The sequence below is a fragment of the Lactuca sativa genome, chromosome 7 (assembly GCF_002870075.4).
Source record: "Lactuca sativa cultivar Salinas chromosome 7, Lsat_Salinas_v11, whole genome shotgun sequence".
NCBI lineage: Eukaryota > Viridiplantae > Streptophyta > Magnoliopsida > Asterales > Asteraceae > Lactuca > Lactuca sativa.
The window spans coordinates 168,556,040-168,582,243 of record NC_056629.2 but is presented as its reverse complement, the minus strand read 5'-3'; the positions used below and the strand labels follow the sequence as shown (position 1 = coordinate 168,582,243).

The 26,204-nt window shown below is 35.6% G+C and overlaps 1 protein-coding gene across 1 annotated transcript; it reads left to right on the top strand.

Annotated features, from left to right (window-relative positions):
• Positions 1-1,454: 1,454 nt before the first annotated feature.
• LOC111919100 (mitogen-activated protein kinase kinase kinase 18) lies at positions 1,455-3,159 on the top strand. Its single transcript, XM_023914713.3, has one exon. The coding sequence runs from the start codon at positions 1,868-1,870 to the stop codon at positions 3,128-3,130; it is 1,263 nt and encodes a 420-aa protein (XP_023770481.1). The 5' UTR covers positions 1,455-1,867; the 3' UTR covers positions 3,131-3,159.
• The last annotated feature ends 23,045 nt before the right edge of the window (positions 3,160-26,204 follow it).

Genomic DNA, 26,204 nt, shown 5'->3' with positions numbered 1-26,204 from the left:
GAACTTGAATGTAAATCCATCGGGCCCAGGGGATTTGTCATTCCCACAGGCCCAAACCGCGTTTTTGATTTCCTGGAGAGTTATAGGGGCCTCTAAGGCAACTTGTCATTGTCAGTAATTTTTCGAAATAAGTTACTTCGGAAAGCAGGCCTGACAGGCCACTCTTCATGGAACTTGGATTGAAAGAATTTTAGAGCTTCCAATTTAATGATAACATGATCCGTGCACCAGTTACCATTAATCATGAGGCCATTTACTATTTATTCGAGTCAACAAATTCCAAATCACATATTAACACTAATAAACAAAAAACTAAAATATTAATTAAAAACTAACTTAAAATTATGGTATTTAGTACAATAAAAAATCAAAAGTTTTACTACGCTTATTCCAAAAGAAACACAATAATTCTTTTGAGTGTAAGAAGAAACTTAATACGTCTATCAATGCTTAGGGGACCGTTATATATTAATAATCTTGATTTAGAAGTTATAACCACCAATCTACTTACAAAATCATTTCACCCAACACTTCATTCACAAGTTAAAAAAATCAACCTTTTCTAGAAGATGTTGAGTGATGCAATAAAACCATCACACCATACACACATGTTAAATTATAAAATCGCCATCAAAATTTATCATACTCATTGGATGTCACACGTAATTGTCGTGTTTACAATATAGCCTCACACGAAAACATGACCAATTTATAGTACATGAGTTTTATACAGATCACACGATTTTCACATTGACAAACGATCTTAAATGACGTGCTACGAAAACCCATATAGAGTACATTGGTTAAAATGTCGTTTTAATGATAATCACTTAATTTCCTTTATTTTGATGTACAATCTTTGCATTATGGGGTCGAAATGAAACACAAATCCTATGATGCACCTAATCATGAATACGCAAACAATATATTTATTTTGGCTTGAAACATAACCCAAGAATTGAAAGAGTAAATTCCTTTAAGACTTTATTTTTGGAAATAAGTATATGCCAAATTACTCAAAGTTTGAGAGGATATTCTACCAAAAAGTGGAATACTTGATACCAACCACTTTAGTGGTTCAACCCTTTGCCCCTAACCCTCTCCTACCTTACCATAAACCCCCAAAAAAATCTTTGGTTTTCAAAGTCAACAAACACAATTACAAAATAAGGCATCCAACCTAAAGTTTGGGATTTGATTTCAAACTTTTATCTTTCAAGAATTATATATATCCTTATCTAATAATCTTACATCATCACACTATATAGCCTTTTCAAAAGATTCCTTATCTCATCTTTTTGGTCTTAGTGATACAAATCATTTAAACTTTTATGTCATATATCAATTTATTTTACATGAGTCCATGTATGATGACATAAAACAGTCATAAATACCACGTCTCTATGCAAATATTTTCACACATTGCGTATCTTCCTATTATTCATGTGATTATTATCTCCCACAATTCATGAACCCAAACCCCACAAACAAGGGATTGATTGTATATTTATATATTTATAGCTATATATTTCCAATTTCAAGCAAATCTTTGATGACACGTGTCCCTTCCACATAGCTGCCGTCTTGGCTTGCCTAAAAGGTTGTCACTCCCTACCTACAATTTGCCACGTAGTCAAACTCCCGTTAAACCAATCGTCAACTCCGTGGACAGACTTCCCACCCAACCAAATAACTACACCTTTTTATTTCAACAACATAACTACAAAACCTTTTTCCATTTAAGAATTTACTCATTTACAACCACTATATATATATATATAAACCACAAACCCCTCAAATCAACCAACCAAACTCCACCCTCAAAAAAATATCTTCACACGACAAGTCTTTCTTCAAGAAAATCGACATGGGGTGGACTAGAGGTCCGGTTCTTGGCCGTGGCTCCTCCGCCACCGTCTCCGCCGCCACCTCCACCTCCGGTGAGGTTTTTGCAGTCAAGTCTATGGAGTTGTCGCAAGCTCAAAGCTTGCGAAAGGAACAATATTTCTTGTCTACTTTGAGTAGTCCTTATGTCGTGAGCTACAAAGGATGTGATGTTACTAAAGAAGATAACAAGATGATGTACAATCTTCTGATGCAGTACATGCCTTTTGGTTCCATTGTCGACGGAATAGATGGAAGAAATGGTGGCGGGTTGAAGAGTTCGGAGATTTTAAGGTATACGAGGGAGATAGTTCGAGGATTAGAGTACCTTCATTCGAGAGGCGTAGTGCATTGTGACATTAAAGGCAGGAATGTTTTGATTGATGAAAGTGGTGCGAAGATTGGTGATTTTGGTTGTGCGAAATGGGTTGATGAGGAGGCGCCGATTTGTGGGACGCCGATGTTTATGGCGCCGGAGGTGGCGCGAGGTGAAGAACAGGGGTTTCCGGCGGATGTATGGGCGCTTGGATGTACAATGATTGAAATGGCCACCGGTGGTTCACCATGGTCAAACGTTAGTGACGTGGCGTCGGTTCTTTACAGAATTGCATTCTCCGGGGAAATCCCTGAAATCCCAGATGAATTTTCCGATCAAGCGAAGGATTTCGTTAGAAAGTGTTTGAATCGGGATCCAAGAGAGAGGTGGACTGCGAAACAGCTTCTGAAACACCCGTATCTCCAACAATTTGACGACAATTCAAAGCAAATGATATGTGAAAAAATCTATACGGATTCACCGACGAGTATACTTGATCAAGACGTGTGGAATTCAATGGAAGAACCGTCGTCGTCGTCGTCGGTGGGATCTGATTTTACTCCATCCACGTGTTCGTCGAACTCTTTGAGGCAAAGAATCAAACAGTTGGCGGACAAGTCGGAGATACCAAAGTGGAGTTGTGAAAAGGAGGAAACCGAGTGGATCACGATCAGAATCAATGAAGATGGTGACGGAAAAGCAAACAGAGGGGCGGTGACAGGTGCGGTAGGTAATGAGATGGAGGTGGGTTGCACCATGAGTGGCGGTGAATATGATGAGTTGTTCATTAGTTGCGTAGATACCCCAAAAATTAGTTGTAGAAAAATAGCTGTAAAAGCAAGTATTGGGCTGGCATTCAATGCATCCAATGCGAATTTACTTAGACATAGTGGTTTACCTTCTGATTTTAATATGATGATAGTGAATTGAAATTCATTCGACTACAAGATTTCTTCAAATTTTGTCATTTAAGTTTTACATTGTGTATTCTTTTGTTTTTATTTGATTTATTTAGTTAATGAAACAGAAAACTTCAACCAACTAATCAAGTGCCATATGCTGAGGACATATTGTCCATTTAATATACATTTTATATTGGGAGGTAAAATCAAAATAAAGATAAGAATAATAGAAAAGTTCATAATCATGTAGTGATTATGATACTTTTTGTAAATTCTAATTACAATAAGGTTTATTTTGTTCTTTCACTTGCACATCATAAGAGTGTTTAGCATACTTAACGGGTGAAAATGCAAGATGTGATTATTTCCTATGTGAAAAAGGGAAGTGAAGGGAGGATGCTAAAACGTGACATGATGTTGAAGTGCATGAAAATTTGAGAGGTGTGAGAAAGTGAGATGATCCCACACATCATAGTCCAATGCATATCTTTTTCACTACTAGCACATTAGTGGTATAATTTATGAATATGACTTTGCTTTGAGGACTTGCTAAAACTCATCATATTTTTTCGTTTTCTGCAAAATTAGTCTTAAAGTTTTTGTTGAGGCACCAAACAATCCTTGAGTCTATGATAAAAAAAAACATTTCATGTTTTTCACCGCCTCTACAAGTGGTCATGAAAGAAGCTCTCAAGTTGTCCATTTTATGTGTGTGTTCTTCAATCTATGTTCAATCCTCTTTTGTACTAGGATTGTTATTGAGATTGATGAGCGTAGGGTTGATGGAAATGTAAAGGTGGAGGCGGGCTTGGTAAGGGAGACGTAATTACACATATATTGAGGTGGATGTGGTGACAGAGATGGATGATGAACAATATGGCGGTGTTGAAAGTATGGACGGGGATGGATACTAGGGTGAAGATGGAGGTTGTTGACTAAAAGATGTATGAGTCGCAATGATGTATGCTCAAAAGAAGCTTTGAGACTTATTTACTTAAAAAAATAGCACCATTAATTTCAAGGTGGTATATTGGACTTTTTACATGTATTTAACGATACGTTTAATGACATTAGTCGTAAGGACCAATTATACAAGAAATTGAAACCATAAAAATTATTTATATGAGGGCATGTTCGACATACAATTTTGTAGGAGCTTCTAGCTGTTAAGAAAAACTCGAAAAATAAAACTTCGTTCGGCAGCATGAGTTTTTAGCTATTCGTTTAAACAAAAAACTTAAAATTCAAAGTTACTTCAACTAACGTTTAACAAAAAACTCTTTCAGATTTTAACAATTTGACTTAAATGCTCTTTAATATAAATATATTATATTCATATCCATACTTTTGGTAATTATCTTATACAATTAAATATAAATAAACTCTAACAATTATAATATCTATATTTGAAACAACCATATCAACTGCTTTTATAATTTATTAATATTTATGTTGCAAAATAATAAGAATTTATTAAATGAATTTATAAACCAAAATAAATATCATATAATAATATTGTTTCTTTTAGAAGGCTTAAAAACTTATAATATGTAATAAATGTTTGATCTAAGTTTTTACAAAATTGAAAAATTTTATTTACTTTATTTGTAAAAATTCTTCATTTACTAATATACATAATATTTTACCAATTAAAAACCTTAATGGATGCATTTAGTATTAAAATTTAGATAATTTTTAACTTTTGATAATTATAGTTTTTTATATAATTTTATATATTTCAAAAACTTCCAACTAATTGTACCGAAACTCCTATACAAATAAAAACAACTTCTAATTACTAACTACCAACTACTAATTTTGAGTTATCACATATCAACTTTCAATTTTCAACTATTTTAACATAAACACGCCCTTAAAAGATTCTCATAAAAACTTGTAGTAACCACAAGAACCATTATGTAATTTTGTCGTTATTTAAGTCGGACGAATAAAGTTAAACAAATAATTCGGTTGAGAAACAAAATAGAAAAAACAGGGTAATATATAGATTCTAATTGGTTAGAAAAATAAATTCTTATTTTGGAGGTGCTGACCCTTCTCCGTTCACACCAGCGCCACAATATGCGTACCTATAATTACATCACGATGACAAATGGGCGAGTGGCAATTTAAAACATGTTTAATTTACTATTTAGTAAACGTGTGTATATTGAGGTTGATGGTCCCCTCTCACTCACCCTATCTACCAAATTTACGTGTCTTATTTCTCTATCACGTATTTCCATTTTCTTTGTTTTTAACGATGTCATTATGACATTGACATGATACAATATAATTGATTGTAAGAATAGCATTTTGCGCCTTATAAAAAAAAAGATTTAATTGCACATATATTTTTAACAAATTATTAATTTAAATTCTTTTTCAAATTTTCATCAGTCAATAGGTAATCTTAAATCTTAAAAAAGACTAGTTTATAGTTAGCATATCCTTAAGTTTTACAAACATCTTAGTGATAAATAAAGCTTGTTTCATGTTTTTAAAACTTTTTTTTCTTTGTTTGATGGTTTAGCACACCAATGATAGTATATAAATTTTATAATTATTTGGCTTCTAATAAGCACAACATGTTTGCGTAAACAATGCCATTATGATGTATAAATCAAAAAAGTACAAAATTTTATAGGCCGTTTTATCAAATTTAAAAATAATATATTTGAAGTGTGGGAGATTTTTAACCAAGTATGTTAGCATGGTTGATTTGACTTTTGCTTGTGATAAAAGTGGATATATCATCTTATGTTAATACATGCATTTTCACACTTCCATTCACTACCCCCACCCTAATTTTAGCCTTTTATTTAATGACGTCTTCTTTCTTAACTCCACGATTATATAAAGTCTAGTACATGTTTGTTTCTATATATATATATATATATATATATATATATATATATATATATATATATATATATATATATATATATATATATATATATATATATATATATATATATATATATATATATATATATATATATATATATATGTTCAGGTTCATTTGAAACCATTCTAATTTTGTGAGACCGTAAGACCAAATCTAAAAATAATTTTAAAATACAAAATAAATAGAAAAATCCAAAAATCCTCTTTTTAAATATTATTTTCGGAACTTGAATTAACTAAAAAAAATAAAAAAAATAAAAAAATAAAAAAATTCCTGTATTTTTTTTTAAATACGTGAAATATTCTAATACAATATTACACTGACATATTCTAAAAGATAATTTTAAAATGCAAAATAAATGGAAAAATCTAAAAATTCTTTTTTTAAATATTATTTTCGGAACTTGAATTAACTAAAAAAATAAAAAAAAATCCCATTTTTTTGAAAAATACGTGAAATATTCTAATAGAATAGTACATTGTACATATTCTATAAAATAATTTTAAAATGCAAAATAAATGGAAAAATCCAAAAATTCTTTTTTTTTTAAAATATTATTTTCGGAACTTGAATTTGTCACACCCCAAAACCATGAACGGCGGAAACGTTCTAGGGCGGAGGACGTCATATATAGTATCACAACAATGAAAATTAGTAAGCAAGCAACAACATCATCCATTGCATTAATAACATAATTTTAATACAAGTGTGTTCTGTCAAATTATAATAGACACTAAGTATAAATCAAAATGAAAGATGAGTCTTGAACGAGCACCATCTTCTCTGAACCTTGAATCGGTACCTGTCTATGGTTGACCTGGGGATACAATTTATTTTGAAAGAGAGTATCAGCTTTAAAGCTGGTGAGATCATAAGTATTTTAGTGTCTTAATTTGTATGTAAGTATTTGTATGTATATGAACTGTAAGTATTGAAAATGTATATGAATTGTAAGTATAAAAATGTTTTGTATGATCCTAGGAAGCCCTATGTTTCCTACTAATCGTATCCTTCGACCAAGGCATCTAGTGTCTGTGTCTGTGGCTCTTGTAAGAGTGTGTATTTTCCAAATTCTAACTATCATTAACCAAAAATATAGTTTCTACATTACCGTGCGTCGTGTGAATGTTCACGAAGTGAATGTAATGGGAAAATGAAATAGTACTATGGTGCAGTGTCGAACTACAACCGTACTAATTACCTTAAGTTTATGGTAATTCTTATAAGTACTGTAGTATTTGTAATAAGTGACTACCTCTGTACTCCTATTGTCTTATTTGAGGAATAAGGCCTAATGTGATAGCTAGATCCCAGGCTAGACGCTCCCCTGTTAAAGGGATTTTGGGACCTTTACACGACCCCTGCATATATGCAAGCCGTGAACATCCACATTACTATGCTCATGTATACCCGATATAACTATCACAATGCGTTGTGATTCATCGGTATAGTTAGATCTTGAACTTGTTCTATGCTATAGCACCTAGTGATGTCTATCCTATTATCGTATATGTAAACGCACTCATGTAAACGTATATATGTAACCATACTCATGTAAGCGTAACCATGTAAACATATCTATGCAATAGTATAGTAATGTACTATAATATTCTACGTGTGCTAGTTGTAATGTGTGTTATCTCTCTATCTAGCATGTATAGTAATGTACTGTGTGTACTAGCTGTAATGTATGTTCTCTCTATCTAGAAAGTATTGACTCATGAATGAACTGACTCATTGTATGATATCGTGTTCTAGTAATAGTTCTAGTATCTTCCTAAACTACCCATATGGTAGCTTACTAGTAATGTAACTGGTACGTATGAACATGGATGTGTACCCTTGCTACCCAAGGGTATTGAACTGAACTGGAAGAACCTTTATGACTATATATGTACACGTGATATATAACTAATATTTAAACGACCTTCAGACGGATACTCGATATCCCACCAGACCACATCTCAAGCGCGAAAAGGAAATAGGGTGAATAGCCTTCCTAAGTCTTTTAAACATTTCTTATATAACTATACATATATAGGCATGCAATTGATAATATAAAAGCATAAAATAAGTTTTGTAAAACCTTTGAACATAATTATTATCTATGTAAAGATTGACTTGATGTCATTCTATAAAACGGGTTGAAAGCATGTGTTTGATAAAACAATTTAAGTATAAATAAACATTTGGTGGAAACGCAATTGTAAATGAGTTTGAAATGAAACATACAGTGTAAAATGTACAGTTTAATTAGGATTTTTAAACATCTAAAACGTTTAGGAAAATAATGTGAAGAAAACTGTTTGGTAAAACAGTTAGTGAGTAGTAAATTATCTGAATGATGCTTATTAATCACATGTGATTGATGTAATAACTAGCATGATTCTACTTGTATCCACCCATAAAACATTTAAAACATTTAAAACATTGATTAACGGGTATGAACTCACCTGTTGTGAGTGGTATGGATGAACTGAAGAGGTAGGATGGCTAGGTGTCAAGTGAAGTCTTGAACACACTCTATGATCCTAGTTAACATATAATATCACATATATGTATCAAATTAGTCTATAAACAACTAATAAATAATTCAAGAAACCCTAGGACATGCTAAACACCTTTATCAAGTGTTATTAGCCTCTTGGATTGCATCTAAGGGTTGTAGGGAAAAGCTATTGTGTGTAGGGTTCAAGGAATACTCCATCATGAAGTTCATGGCCCTAATAACACTACCAAATGAGTTTACGGTCGTAAACTCATGAGTTTACGGCCGTAATCTCATACATATATGACCATTTGATGTTTGATGCTCTATAAGGCCCTAAGAAGCATTCCTACTTAATGGCTTGGTCTATGGAAGAGTTTAGGGCATTATATAACTCCTTTTAGGAGTTTACAGCCGTGGGACCAAATCTCATGGAGATTATGGCCGTAATCTCCTTCGCAAGAGTGTTTGTGGTGTTTTCAAGTCCCTAATTTAACTAGGAACTAAACTAGGCTAGTGTACAAGGCTTTAGAAGAGTTTATAGCATCATTTGGCCCTATTGTTTGGAGTTCACGGCCCTGGAACTTCTTGGGCCGTGAAAACCTTACTCTTGGTGTTCTAAGGTGGTTCTCTAGTCCTAAACACATTAGGGTACAAGTCTAAACTAGTTTCATTGCTTAAGGAAGGGACTAGGCACCATTTGACCCTTATAAAAGAGTTTACTCCCCAAGGTGTTCTTGGGTGGTAAACTCTCAGATCTTAGTGTTTTCCTATGATTTCTAGTGTATTAAGCATATAAGAAGCTTTAAAACAACACTAGATAGAAGTACTCACTTTCCAGAATGAAAGTCCGAAGATCCTCGAGAGAGAATTCGGCTTTTCTCTAGTTGGAAATGTAACTAATGAATAAATATGGTTCAGAATCCTATATGTAGTCCTGGATTTTTGGCAGAAAATATTTTATTCAGGAAATGAACTCTAATATCATAGATTTTTGAAATAACAGTGTTGCACAAAACCCTAGTGCATCCACTCTCCTGATATTTCCTTAAGTGTAAATCCTGAAATACTCAAACTTATACCCAAAAGTCTGGAAATTCTCTGTAACTGTTCTAATCTTCTACTGACTTGATATGGTTTGTACAGAATGAAAATTTCGGGTTGTCACATCATCCCCATGTTAAAGGGAATTTCGTCCCGAAATTAGAATTTAGGTAAGGTGGTAGGTAGGAATGATCGAGTCATGAGGTGGAAACTTCCTAATCGATTGGTTCTCACGCTCCTAAGTGAATTCGGGCCTCGGTTGGTATCCCAACGAACCTTCACTAACGGGCGACGACGTTTCTTCGTCCGCTTGACCTCTCGGTCGAGAGTCACTACGGTTCTAATACGAAGGCATGGATCTCGTCGAGTGGACTTACAAGAGTCCTAACGGAATGGTACGGTTTTAAGATCGAGATGCGAAGAGTAAAATGTATGTTACTGAGTTCACGGGGTAGGTCTAGTTTGTGCGATACAGGACCGATTCTGGTAAGAATCTTGGAGGTCCTATCTATCTTGGATTTAGCTTTCCACGCTTTACGAAGCACATTAAGCCATTCCCAGAGCGAGACTTCCTAAAGAATTTGGTCTCTCACTTGGAATTTCCAAGGTTTCTTTTTCTTGCTGAACTTCCCAGTCAATGGCCACCCTCTGCTGGGTCAAAGTCGTACGGTTTTCTGTGTTTTGCGAGGAGTTCTGGATGAACTATGACAGTAGGACTGTAAGACCTAGAATTTGGTGTATTCCTGTCGGCATCTCTGGTGTCGACAAATTCTCAACAGTTTTGACAAATTGAAAGAGTACTCAAAAATTCCCACATCACTAACAGTGTGTCTTAGGAATCTGACTCTTCAATTTCAAAACTCGTGCTTAGAGAACTTCGCGAAAGTTCCTCCGAGGGTAATGTTTCCATGGGTCCCTTCTTACTATGAGGGTAGATAAGTAAGTCATTACATGGAGAAATGACGAACTGATCAAAGTAAGAAAGGCGTACCCTACTCATTTAGCTCATGAATACTATGGGCGTATTGGTCCTATCCGAGGGGTATCACTACAGACTCGAAGTGTCCACATCGAGTTCGGAAGGTAGTCTTCCGGACATCCTTCCCTAACACTCGAACTGGTGATATTCGGATCTTAAATCCATTTCTGAAAAGTAATTCTTTCCTTGCGTTTGCTCAACCAATTCATCTATGCGAGGTAGAGATAACGATTTCCAATGGAAAATCTTGACGGAGTCCTCGATAGCCGAGGTACATACGATGCAATCCATCGATCTCTGGAAGAATAAGACTGGAGTTCTCCAGGGTGAGAAGCCTAGTCTTCCTATTCTATTTCTGTGTAGTTTGCTAAGTTGTCCGGGCTGTTCTTGTATCTCTATATGTGTTTAGACTGTAGGGCGATCTGTTTGCAAGAGTCGTACTGGGTTCTAAGTTTGTTCACATGACGATGCGATAACTCGTAGTCTTGGGCAGTCTCCGTCCTGAAGTTCATATTTAGGATTCATACATGGTTTCACAATCATAATCTCATGTATACGAGTCGTATATAATTAAGATTGAAAAGGTAGTCGAATAACTGATTCTTCTTTAAGCTCACATCCCATCGAGGAAGAAGAAGTTAAAGTGGAATCATCAATTCTAAACCTGTAGAACCTTGATTATATATCACCCCTATGTATACATTCATCAGCGACATATCAACTGTATGCATCTTTGGATTGAACTTGACGTACTGTACGAGTGGTACTTCGGGGATTTCTTCGGAAAAGAAAAGAACTATGAGGTACTCCACGCATGAGCACTTTGGTGTTCTGAAATGATGGTTTCGCTAAAAAGACGTTTACTGAGAAAGAGATGTACTTATGAACCTGGTATGGTGCGGATCAAATCGAACCTAGTTGTATGATAATGTCGGAATCATTAGGAAAATTAAAGACATTAGATTTGAACATAAGGGGTTACAGTCAAACACAACCGTGCAACCATCAACAGAGTTACAGTACTTTAGACTTACTACAAGACTATTGTTGTGGATGAGGTATACTACAAAAGACAAGTATACGCAGCATGAGCATCCCTATACCGACAGGATCTCGCAAAAGGTAAGACTCTAGTTGCACTAGTTTTGGAGGGTTTATAAGTCTGTTACAACGAAACGCCTAAATTACATTAACGTGGGTCCGGAGTAGGTTCTCCTATAGCTGTGATCCTAAGAGTCCTCCCGTCTGCACTAGAGTTCTGCGCTATCGGGCACTCCTTCTTGAAGTGTCCAATTTCACCGCATTGGTGACATATCTGGATAGTACCAACATCAGTGGTGGAAGTGAAGTGTCGAGTAGGAGTTAGGGGGACATGGTTGCTTTCGTTGATCTTCTCTTTTGGACAATTTCTGTAATAGTGCCCTGCCACACCACAACTATAGCAAACTAGGCTTGCTCCAGTGGTGGAGGTAGTTCTACAGAAACGAGCAATGTGCCCTATCTTGTTGCAATTATTGCATTGCCAGGCTCGACAAATTCCTTTGTGGTGGTAGTTGCACCGGTCGCACTTCGGAAGTGTTCCTTCATATGGTCTGCTCGATACTGGGATGGAAAAGGTTTCCACTTGTTGTTGTTGCATGGCAATTCTCTGAAATCGCTTGCGTTCTACTTGGGCTTGACGTTTTCGTTTCTTGAACTCTGAGTCGTTGTTTTGAGCGGTGGCGACTGTTACTATTTGTTGATTTCTCGGATCGTTAACACGATCGGGATTGTCAACTCCTTTTTCAGTCTTGGTTGCGTTGACAGTGCTGCGATTTGCATGGACAGCTGTCACGGCAGTTGTAACGGTGGCTTGAAAAGTAGCAGCGTCCATAGGAAAAGCAGGGGTTTCGTGGTTCGGCTGATTGTTTCCGGATGACGACATGATTATGTAATACGAAAGATAAGGATTTTGTGAGCGATTCTGGTTGACTCTAGATGTACTTCGATTGCTCAAGTAAAGAGTAAGACTATGTTCTCGAAAGTTTGACCTACATCCCTATGAGGTAGTCCTAGTACGGATTGGAAGTATGTTCGCGAAGGTTTGACCTACATCCCTATGATGCAATCCTAGTACTGGGTGGAAGTGAGTTTGTAGAATGGTCTCAAGGCGTTTGTCGTTCAAGCCTAGGTATCGTTGGTTGGTGAATAACATGATCCAACCACTGAAAGAGACTTGGAAATGTCTCCGGAGCTAACTTGCTACAGTCCAATGACTTGACTAAAGCATGTTTCAGATAAACTCTAATGAAAGTATGATAAGAGTACTTGAATAAAGAATGACACAGAAGTTAGCCGACTGTCAATATCTTTGATATTAATGATGTAAAATTTTGGGAAAATGACCTTGTACAAAGGTCTTACATCATATCCAGAGAAGATAGTTCTTGACAGCATAAAGACCTAACTAAAGTACTTACAGTACAAGATAGTTTCATAGAAAATGCCACATCGGGCATAGACAGAAAACGATTCCTTTTTAACGAGGAAAATAAAGTAAAGCATCTACTACTGGCGACGGTCATCCCTCTGGTGAACTCTCAGTTCAGCCAGGTGACGTTCCACATCAAGTAGGTGTCTTTCGTACACCCTTTGGCATACACGGAGCTCTATGACTTCGGCTCGTGATTTAGCCAGTGCTTGCAGCAGGGTTTCATGGTTTCTCTCACATCTCTCACGAGCATCTTCTAGAGATAACTTCTGTGATCTGATGTAGGGCTATCCTGCCTTGAATCTCATTTCGGGCCACTCTGCGGACCAAGATTGGCAAGGTTCTGTCTGTTGAGCCCCCATTGCTCAGGTCATAAAAGCTTTGGTCACCATTAAATGGCATGGGCTGATCTTGTCCTTGGTTCCATGTTTCCAAGCATTCCACCTATTCATGCGTCGGGCCATGAAAAGCCAGACAAGGGTTAGGAATTTGAAAGGGAGCTTCCTGGGGTGGGTTCTCAACCTCTGGTTCGGAGTTAGCATCGTCCGAAATGTCTTCATCATGGTGATCATTCAAAGGGATAGGATGATCATTAACTGGTTCTTCTCTAAACCAACTAGCAATGATTTCGTTCGGGAGATACTGGTTGCCGTGGGGATGGAGTCCAGCCATGTTATCTACGCGAGAATTGGGGTAAGAAAATAATTAGTAGACGAACTATCTAGATAATTATTTAGAAAATCTTCATTAGTTACATCGCTATTTGTGAAGTGCATACCAGTTATATGTAATCGAAACAGGATAGGCCTTCGAATAAGTGACCTTAACTCCAAATTCACACAGAGTAGGGGTAAAGTAAAATTTTCATAGATTCTAAGTCTATAACTTCCTAATTACATATAGCCTTAGTGTATCCACTTAGCAACTATCAACTTGGTAATGAAGATCCCGTTTTAGTTCTCAAGTATAAAGTACTTATAGTAACACTAAATACCCCTATAGTATTTTAGATTTAATGTTATGTTCTACTGTTCTTATTATGGTAGGGTTAGTAAGATTTTTGACTTGTTGCAACCACACAACTACACTTAGGCACATGCTAGTTAACCCTCGGATAATATAGTAGATCATGCTATATCTTCCTAGTTTTGACTATATGTCTTTGACGTGTGTAAAACCAACTAGTTTTAATCCTACTAACTTAAACACAAAGAAGAACACACAAAAGGCAGTGTACCTATCGATTAGCAGTTTAGTTCAGGTAAGTAGGGTATCGAACACAGGGAACGGTAAACAGTTAAAATAAATGCTAATATTATCTAAATAAACAAGTAATAGAAAGAGGGTTTTCTCTAGTTTTGCAAGACTAGAAACTTAAGCAATTAACTAAAACTTAAACTAAGAAACTAAGAGCTAAGCAAATAAAAATCGACTAAATTCAATAATAAAGAGGACTTCTGTTTAGGTTCGACTCATTTGTTCCCATGGATGATTTCAATGTATCGGATTAATTCTTCATTGGCTACCAACTAAGATGATTAGTTTCACGTTCGATATTACTAATCCTTAGGAAACAAATTAACTCAAGCAGTGGCCAGTTGTCTAAATTAACGGATTTCCTAGTTATTGATTCGGGTTAAACAAGACTTGTAATGGTTAATTAAATTGGCCCTTCAATTAACCTCTTGCTGATGTTCATCAAACAAGCTCACACATTAACTTACCTATCTTCTAGTTAATTCTAGTTTCACGTTCGTTATTCCTAGACATACAACTATGTGGTCACAATAAATCATATGAAATTAATAACTAAGAGATGTTCATACAACTTACTTACTAATTTATTAACAGAAGAATAGTTATTGTCAACACATAAGGTTCTTTAACAAGCTTAACAAAACATAATTACCAATTAAAATTAATCCTACTCAAATAATCAATCCATATTCACAAAATTGTCTACCCTAACAGAAGAATAAGTTTTTAGCTCATGATTGCAGTAAACATAAACTCAAAAACGAAATCAAAGTATGTAAACATGATTCAAATCAAAAAGTTACTAAGAATAAACCAAAATTGTCTTGATTCTCTTCACAATTGAATGTAGGGTTGATTCTTCAGTTCCTCATGACCTAGCAGCACTTCCAATCGTTTCTCAGCCTCCTAGGGTTTCTCTCCATGCTAGGGTATCGATATGAAAGTCCTTTTATATAGATTTTCACAAAACAGAGGCTACTCGGCGAGTCCAGTGACCTACTCGCCGAGTACATCACTTAAAACCCGTGTACGGCAAGTCAGCGCGTCCAGAATCGCGAAAGTTCGATACGACTCGCCGAGTAATCGACCCTACTTGCCGATTACGTTTCGAATCAGCATTTTGCTCAAAACACGAACGTCGTCCGAAATTGTGTCTACTTTTCAGAACATTTTCAATCTCGTCAATCGAAGTTACGGTTCATGAGATATGGCCAAAACACTGACGAGGGGTCAGCTGTCCAACAACATCCTTCTTTCTTCAAATTCCAAGATCCAAGCGTCCAATCGCCAATTCCACTTCATTTTCCTTTGGAGCATGTCTTTGGTGCTGAAAATGAAATATTTAAGCTAATTAAGCACCTTTTGTTCATTAAATGAGACAAAAACAACATAAAGTATTAAGATAATGCATGAATTTTATAACTAAATATGCCCATATCAGTCTCTAAGTCCACCTGTGTTGCCCAACAATCATAATTCTTTTGTACTGTCCTAGTAACACTGATTTTAGTATGAATGCAGACACGTATACTTAATTAAATATTTTATTATTTAAAGTATAAACTCTTGGTCAGAGTATTTTTAATCCCATTGTATTTATAGTTAATATATCTTTTATGGGTTGATATACTTAATTCACTATAAACAATGCTCTGATACCAATCTGTCACACCCCAAAACCATGAACGACAGAAACATTCTGGGGTGGAAGACATCATGTACAGTATCACAAGAATGAAAAGTGATAAACAAGCAACAACATCATCCATTGCATTAATAATATAATTTTAATACAAGTGTGTTCTGTCAAATTATAATAGACACTAAGTATAAATCAAAATGAAATATGAGTCTTGAACGAGCACCATCTTCTCTGAACCTTGCATCGGTACCTGTCTATGGTTGACCTGAGGATACAAGTTATTTTGAAAGAGAGTATCAGCTTTAAAGCTGGTGAGATCATAAGTATTTTAGTGTCTTAATTTGTATGTAAGTATTTATATGTATATGAACTGTAAGTATAGAAAATGTATATGAACTATAAGTATAAAAATGTTTTGTATGATCCTAGGACGCCCTATGTTTCCTACTAATCGTATCCTTCTACCAATGCATCTAGTGTCTGTATGTGTGGCTCTTGTAAGAGTGTGTATTTTCCCAATTCTGACTATCATTAACCAAAAATATAGTTTCTACATTACTGTGCGTCGTCTGAATGTTCACGAAGTGAATGTAATGGGAAAATAAAATAGTACTATGTGTCGAACTACAACCGTACTAATTACCTTAAGTCTATGGTAATTCTTATAAGTACTGTATTATTTGTAATAAGTGACTACCTCTGTACTCCTATTGCCTTATTTGAGGGTTAAGGCCTAATGTGATGGCTAGATCCCAGGCTAGACGTTCCCCTGTCAAAGGGATTTTGGGACCTTTACACGACCCCTGCATATATGCAAGCCATGAACATCTACATTACTATGATCATGTATACCCGATATAACTATCACAATGCGTTGTGATTCATCAGTATAGTTACATCCTAAACTTGTTCTATGCTATAGCACCTAGTGATGTCTGTCCTATTATCGTATATGTAAACGCACTCATGTAAACGTATATATGTAACCATACTCATGTAAGCGTAATCATGTAAACATATCTATATAATAGGATACTAATGTACTGTAATGTTCTACGTGTGCTAGCTATAATGTGTGTTCTCTCTCTATCTAGCATGTATAGTAATGTACTGTGTGTACTAGTTGTAATGTATGTTCTCTCTATCTAGCAAGTAATGACTCATGAATGAACTGACTCATTGTATGATATCGTGTTCTAGTAATAGTTCTAGTATCTTCCTAAACTACCCATATTTTAGCATACTAGTAATGTAACTGGTACGTATGAACATGGGTGTGTACCCTTGCTACCCAAGGGTATTGAACTGAACTGGAAGAACCTTTATGACTATATATGTACACATGATATATAATTAATATTTAACCGACCTTTGGACGGATACTCGATATCCCACCAGACCACATCTCAAGTGCGAACAGGAAATAATGTGAATAGCCTTCCTAAGTCTTCTAAACATTTCTTATATAACTATACATATATAGGCATGCAATTGATAATATAAAAGCATAAAATAAGTTTTGTAAAACCTTTGAACATAATTATTATCTAAGAAAAGATTGACTTGATGTCAATCTATAAAACGGGTTGAAAGCATGTGTTTGATAAAACAGTTTAAGTATAAATAAACATTTGGTGGAAATGCAATTGTAAATGAGTTTGAAATGAAACATACAGCGTAAAATGAACAGTTTAATAAGGAGTTTTAAACATCTAAAACATATAGGAAAATCATGTGAAGAAAACTGTTTGGTAAAACAGTTAGTGAGTAGTAAATCATTTGAATGATGATTATTAATCACATGTGATTAATGTAATAAATAGCATAATTCTACTTGTACCCCCTATAAAACATCTAAAAACATTGATTAAGGGGTATGAACTCACTTGTTGTGAGTGGTACGGATGAACTGAAGAGGTAGGATGGCTAGGTGTCAAGTGAAGTCTTGAACACACTCTGTGATCCTAGTTAACATATAGTATCACATATATGTATCAAATTAGTCTATCAACATCTAATAAATAATTGAAGACACCCTAGGACATGCTAAACACCTTTATAAAGTGTTATTAGCCTCTAGGATTGCATCTAAGGGTTGTAGGGAAAAGCTATTGTGTGTAGGGTTCAAGGAATACTCCATCATGAAGTTCATGGCCCTAATGACTCTACCAAATGAGTTTACGGTCGTAAACTCATGAGTTGACGGCCATAAGCTCATACTTATATGACCATTTGATGTTTGTTGCTCTATAAGGCCCTAAGAAGCATTCCTACTTAATGGCTTGGTCTATGGATGAGTTTAGGGCATTATATAACTCCTTTTAGGAGTTTACGGCCTTGGGACCAAATCTCATGGAGATTACGGCCGTAATCTCCCTTGGAAGAGTGTTTGTGGTGTTTTCAAGTCCCTAATTTAACTAGGAACTAAACTAGGCTAGTGTACAAGGCTTTAGAAGAGTTTATAGCATCATTTGGCCCTATTGTTTGGAATTCAAGGCCCTGGAACTTCTTGGGCCATGAACACCTTAATCTTGGTGTTCTAAGGTGGTTTTCTAGTCCTAAACACATTAGGGTACAATTCCAAACTAGTTTCATTGCTTAAGGAAGGGACTAGGCACCATTTGACCCTTATAAAAGAGTTTACTCCCCAAGGTGTTCTTGGGCGGTAAACTCTCAGATCTTAGTGTTTTTCTATGATTTCTAGTGTATTAAGCATATAAGAAGCTTTAAAACAACACTAGATAGAAGTACTCACTTTCCAGAACGAAAGTCCGAAGATCCTCGAGAGAGAATTCGGCTTTTCTCTAGTTGGAAATGTAACTAATGAATAAATATGGTTCAGAATCCTATATATAGTCTTGGATTTTTGGCAGAAAATATTTTATTCAGGAAATGAACTCTAATATCATAGAGTTTTGAAATAACAGTGTTGCACAAAACCCTAGTGCATCCACTCTCCTGATATCTCCTTAAGTGTAAATCCTGAAATACTCAAACTTATACCCAAAAGTCTGGAAATTCTCTGTAACTGTTCTAATCTTCTACTGACTTGATATGGTTTGTACATAATGGAAATTTTGGGTTGTCACAGAATTAACTAAAAAAAATAAAAAAAATGCGTCTCACGGTCTTACAAAATTAGGCCGTCTCACATGAACCTAACCATATATATATATATATATATATATATATATATATATATATATATATATATATAGATAGATAGAGAGAGAGAGAGAGAGAGAGAGAGGTTCTATTGAGATTATTAAAAAAATAAATTTTGAGATTCAACCTCAACCACATATTTCTCATTTGTAGTTCTAACCCTCCAACGTATTGACATAGCCTGAGAGTTTATAATCATAAACATTTATATAGTGTCGTTCATTCTTTTTTCCTATGTCGTTTTCCCACCACCACAACCGCTACTGTCACCGTCACCACCACCAACATCCCACCACCAACCGACCACACTATTGTCATCTCCGTCCACTATACCGCTACCACCTTTGTCACCACCACCTCCTCCCCCACTAACCACCAGAATCATATATGATTACACACTATTTGAAAATACATATATGTATAATCATATATGATTAGAGATTTATGTATAAACATGTATAATCATATAAGATTATACAGATCCGCCATATAATCATTTATGATTAGGCATACGCCGCTGCTACTAGTACGCTAGAGCGTTAGAACGGAAAATTACAAACATGTGGATGATGTTGAATCTCAAGATCTCTATTTTTTTAAGAATCTCAAGTAAACCGTCATATATATATATATATATATATATATATATATATATATATATATATATATATATATAGAGAGAGAGAGAGAGAGAGAGAGAGAAAAGTGAATATACCCTTAAAGGTATATAAGCTTAGTTACCAAAATCCACCATAATATGTCGTTTTGTTTGATATATTCATTATAATATTCTTAAACTTCAACATGTAACTTGTTTTACTTTCAAGATTTACGAAATTTCAGCATTATCTTCCTCTTACATCACATCTTTATGTCGCACATCTACTAGGCAATATATGTATATATATATATATATATACACACACACACACACACACATATATATATATATATATATATATATATATATATATAATAGTTAAAAATAAAAATTATGTAAGAGGAAGATAAATGTAAAATTTATAAAAATCTTGGAATTAAATCATGTTTGAAATTGAATTAGAAGTACATTGGACAATTACAATGTGTATATGTGATACAAAATGACGTAATATGGTGAGTTTGGGTACCTAAGCTTATATATATATATATATATATATATATATATATATATATATATATATATGTATAGAGAGAGAGAGAGAGAGGTAAGCTCATTTAAGAATGAAAATATGTTTAGAATATAGACAAGTGTGGTTTATGACTTGTCGGTTGACAAGTATAGGGAGGGATGGCAACAAGAACAGTGTGTATTGTGAGTTTATCATTCCATTGGTGTGATGGAGTCACAACATATCGTGAACAAATATGTATATGACTTATGTGGGTTGAACCCGCCAAGTTTTTGATCATGTAATATATGGATGTTGTAACGGACCAAAAATAATGGTAAAATTTTACTTTTTAAAAACTAGTCATCTCGTTCATTAAATTATTCAGAATAAACATCAACTCATAATATCCAAAACATCATAGTGGAAATATAGGGAATGCATAAATCGTGAAGGGTGGATGAAGTGTCATCACGTCGAGCCCTTCCATTTTGGAACTGGATGTACTTGAAACCATAAACATAAACTGTAAACATAAAGCTTAGTGAGTTTCCCCAAGCACCATATACCACACATGAAAAAAGATAATACTATGGGCCAAAGCATAGTCATATAATAGTTTCCTGCCATGGGCCAAATCATGTTCTTTCTGTCAGTGTCGAGGGCTAAATCTCGATCTTACATACAAATGTCACAGGCTAGATCCTGTTCTTTCATATAACTACAAGGGGCCAAACCTTGGTCTTTCAGATAAATATCATGGGCCAGATCCTGGTCTTCTATATCATCATCACAAGGCAACCAATCATTCTACACAACAAATAATGGGTTGACATTGGTGCCTCCAACCCATGGATCTAGTGAGGGAACTCACCTCAATTGCTGAAAAACCCATATAAATGCTCGGGCTACTGGACTAGAGAAATCCTTAAGCTAACTAAACAACAGAGCCCCAATTAATAATTGGGACATAACCCAAAACTAAAAACCTACATTACTTGCCTAATGTCCAAGGTAAAAAGGGTCGAGTTATTCTTTTATGCCCATTAAAATCCTAGGCACAACCCCAAGGATCATCCAAGGTCCAATATGGGTGCAACATTAGAAGTGGCCCAATATCATGAAAATCTATGGTCTAGCCCAACAAGAAAAGCCCAACGATTAAGGACCAAAAATCACCCAATACTGGGACGTACGCTCGACGTACCAACTGGTACACACAATGTACTCGGGCAAATTTGGAAAATTGCGACTGGGATGTAGTACGCACGACTTATAGGGAGTTATGACCATTGTACGCACCCCTAATTGAATAGAAAACCTTTGTGGCCCCCGGATGAATAGAGAACTTTGACTTATGCACCTCCTCTAGAATCGTCTGCCTCACCCTACCCGATGTCAGAGCCTAAACTCTACCATACTGAGTCAACAACCCATGACTGTCTCTGACAAATAAGGGAACCTGTCCTTTGAGTTGCTCGGTCCTCCAATTTTCCTTTTTCATCCCCTCCACTTAAGCCTTCTTGATCAAATCTATCAAAGGCAAAGTGACAGTCGTCCTCAAGAAAATATCTCTAATAGAAGGACTAGCCGCCTTGCAGCTCAAAGCGTCGGCCACTACATTGGCCTTCTCAGGGTGATACACGATCTCACAATCATAATCCTTTACTACATCCAGCCATCTCCATTGTCGCATATTCATATTCATCTGGTCCATCAAATACCTTAAACTCTTATGGTCGTTTTAGATAGTACACCGAACCCCATACAGGTAGTGTTGGATAAGGTGTCTAATTCCATAACTTATTTGGTATATACTTGACCCGACACGGCATGGTCCATTTGGATTGCACTTCACCCAAACGATTTATGGATAATATTATGAGAATTGTATACTTATGTTTTATTAATATATTATAAGTTATAATATATTAATATAAAGTCATGCTATTTAATTAAGTTTTAATCTTAAATTAATTATGAATTGATTTAGTGATTAAAAGGAAGACTAATTAAATCATGGGCTATTATATTTATATGGTATGGGCTAACACTCATATGGGAATGGGCTTAGCTTATATTGAAGTGCATGGTTGATCCATGGAGCTTTTAACCCATAGATCCTTGGAAGAGGAAAAGACATGGGTTATTAGGGTTTACCCTAATCATCTACACTATATAAACAAGCCTATGTTGCATGAATTGACACCCTAGTGTGTGTGAGAAGTGGTGGCCGATTTCTAGTGCAAAGTACACACTTTCTTAAGGTTTTCCAAGTTTGTGGTGATTTGTGATTTCCACTTGAGGCATTCACATTATTGGTGCTTGGCTCTTAAACTCCAAGGAATCAACACTCATCAAAAGGTATGTAATTCATCTAGTTCTTTTATGTTTAAAAGTTCCCCAAGTCATGCTAGATAAGTTATAAACCTTGGAAAACAAATTTTGCATGTATTTTAGACAAACATAGATCCAAGGTTTATTAGGGTTGCATGTACACTTAGGAAGTGTTAGAATGGTCAAAACCCAATAGTGGTATCAGAGACTAGGCTTGTTTGTTGATACATGATGCAAAATTGTGCTTAAAATCGAAACTGCTTGCTATCTAAACAGGGGACTCACCGAATCCATGGGGGGACTCGACGAGTCCAAGCGTTTTTCATCCAACTCGCCGAGTTGGTCATGCTGAGTGCAGTTTTTCAATTGTTGCTGCTGGAAATGGACTAGAAACATTACCCTAAACTGTTTTGGTGTTTTAAAACTTGTTTTAGTTGGTGTAATGGTTGTTCTAATCCAATTACAATAGGTTATATCAAAATTTCATGCTTTGTATGTGTTCATATAATTCTTGAAACTTTGATGATCATGTCCATGTTCTTATGAATTTAGAAGATGATAGGAATTATTTGCTGAATTGTTTAGGATTAATTCTTGATCATTTATGTGTTTTAATGGAGTCCATAATTTGTCCTCAAGTTATGGATATCCAAATGTCACTTCTTTTAAACACAAATTTAAAACACATAAGTTACATAAAAATGAAGAGTCTTCATTTTTATGAACCTTTAATTCATAAGTTATGAAATGAAAAGTTTTGAATAGTTACAAAACTTGCCCTCAAGTTTTGGAATTTGTAAAGTTTCACACACCTTAATAAACTTTAATTCCAACCCTTAGAGTTTTAATAGTTAAAATTCAACACTTATACTATTTATAACATTAATGGTTAATTATTATTATTATTATTATTATTATTATTATTATTATTATTATTATTATTATTATTATTATATATATATATATATATATATATATATGTATGTATGTATGTATAAGAATAAGTCATTTTACCATTAGTAGACCTCATTCACGAAGCCGGTCTATAAGGGGGGTATAAGGTTGTGGCCTATAAAATGGCAGCTTAATGGGTGTCCACTCTCACCCACTGCTTCCTTGATCGGTGGGGGGTCGTTAGACAAACGGGTAGGACAATGACTTTAAATTCTCATTACAAGTATAATGATTGTTATAAAGTAACTAAATATTTTAATTCCCAATATTAGTTACTTTAGGAAAAATGTGAACATGGTGCTAGCCCATGGAATTCACACTTTGTACCTTACCAAGTCGTTGGTGGAGCGTGTGTGGTTAACCGACACACTAACTTGGACTAGTAAGGATCACGAAGGGCGACTTAATGTTTGTCATAGAACAATGGAGCGTGTGTGGTTAACCAGCACATTGATTAGGTGATAATATTAAGGGTACCAAGTGAATTAGTATGGTTATTCACACTTTGTTTTGTGATCCTCGGCATCCCAGTCACAAAACTTGAAGGGCACAATCGAGATCGAAACATGCCATTGAAAAGTTCAATGAATATCAAAAGAATCTAGGAATTTCAAATCCAATTAAAACCTAATAATTCATTTTGTTTTTCATGGTGGGAATTGGTGAATCGTCATTCACATACCTTTCAAATATGTTATTACTTAGATTACGAGATCCCTCTTCTAAGTATAATATATTGTGATTGGATCCTAGCCTTAATATTACATTTGGGTGTCTTATTAAGGACTCTATATATCTAATCTAAACTTGCTTTCTTCTTTTCAGATGTCTTCCAACAACAATGCTTCGGGCTCTAACCCAACTGGCTCTTTCTCTCTCATGGATCTTTGTGGGAGAGTCATCTTTGATGGTTCCAACTTCATGGACTGGATTAGGAACATCAGGATGGTTACTCGTTATGAGGACAAGGAATACATCCTCGATAAGGAGTTAAAGGAGCTTAATGAGTCCACTGCTACTCCTGAGGAGATTGCTGAATTCAGGACGCATGAAAGAGATGCTACTAAGGTGGCATGCATCATGATGGCCACGATGACAGCCGAGCTCCAAAAGTCCTATGAGGACTTTTATCCTTTTGAGATGCACGAAGACCTGATGGAAAGGTACCATCAGAGTGCTCATTAGGAGCGGTATGAAATAATCTCCTCCATGATAACAACCCGCATGAAGGATGGTGAACCCATCACGGGCCACATGCAAAAGATGCAAAGGTATGTGGAACGTTTGCTCAAGCTAAATGTGAACTTCCCTGAGGAGTTGGCAATTGACATCATTTTGTACTCCTTACCTTCTTGTTATGACCAATTTCGTATGACATATCATATGAACAAGGAGGAAGTTACTCTTAGCAAACTTCAAGGACTCTTGAAGACGGCTAAAACCGGTCTTAAGGGTAAGTCGGTTGTTACCTCTGCTACTCCTACTCCAACATCTACCCCTGTTTTGGCTATCGGGAAAGGCAAAGGAAAAAGAAGAAGACCATTTCGAAGGGTACCATGGGAAAGTCTCTTGAAGGCTCCTCATCAAGAACCAAAAGCGGTTCTGTCACTCCTTCTGCCATTCCCAAGGATGCTGATTGCTACTATTGCCAGGACAAGGGGCACTGGAAGCGAAAGTGCCCTAAGTACTTGCAGGATCTAAAGGATGGGAAAGTGAAACCCACCCACGCAGGTATTTACACAATATTGTCTAATAACTCACCATATTCTAACTCTTGGGTGCTTGATACATGATGTGGTATTCACATATGTTCTGATTTGCAGGGCCTAAGAAGAAGTGAGGATGTGGAGCTCGGGAAGATAAACCTGATTATGGGAAATAGGAAGGCTTCACCTGTTTCCAAGATTGGAGTTTATTCCTTGTTGCTAAGTAGTGGGTTAAAGTTAGATTTGAATAAATGTGTGTACTCATCTGAAATGGCGAGAAATATTATTTCTTTTCATGGTTTGTACAAACAAGGTTTTACCTTTTCGTTTGATAATGAATGTGTTGGTATTAATGCTTTCTTTAATAATGTGTTTTATTTTAAAGCATTACCTTGTGATGGTGTGTATGAAACTGTGTCGGATGTAGACAACTTAGTAAATAATGTATTGTATATTGATTCTTCTACTAGCCTAGATAAAGCATCATTGTGGCATTGTCATCTTGGACATGTAAACAAGAAACACATAGGCTAACTCGAAAAGGATGGAGTCTTGGAATCATTCGACCTTAAATCGGATGATAGTTGTGAATCTTGTCAACTTGGAAAGATGACAAAATCACCCTTCAATGGTACTTGTGAACGGGGTGAGGGTTTGTTGGACCTAATACATACTGATGTATGTGGACCATTCAAAACCGCCATAAGGGATGCTAATCGGTATTATGTGACTTTTATTGATGATTTAGTTAGATATGGTTGTGTCTACTTAATCAAACATAAGTCAGAAACCTTTGAAAGGTTTAAAGAATTTAAACAGGAAGTAGAAAATCAATTGGGCAGGAACATTAAGATGCTTCGATCCGATCGAGGTGGTGAGTATCTTAGTACCGAGTTCCTTGACTATCTTAAGGAGTGTGGGATTGTCTCACAATTGACTACTCCCAGGACACCACAGCTAAACGGTGTAGCTGAGAGGCGTAATCGAACCTTGTTAGACATGGTTCGCTCTATGACGAGTCGAGCTCGCTACCAATCTCT

Coding starts and splice junctions, on each gene's coding strand:
- LOC111919100 (XM_023914713.3), top strand. CDS start 1,868: ATGGGGTGGACTAGAGGTCCGGTTCTTGGCCGTGGCTCCTCCGCCACC.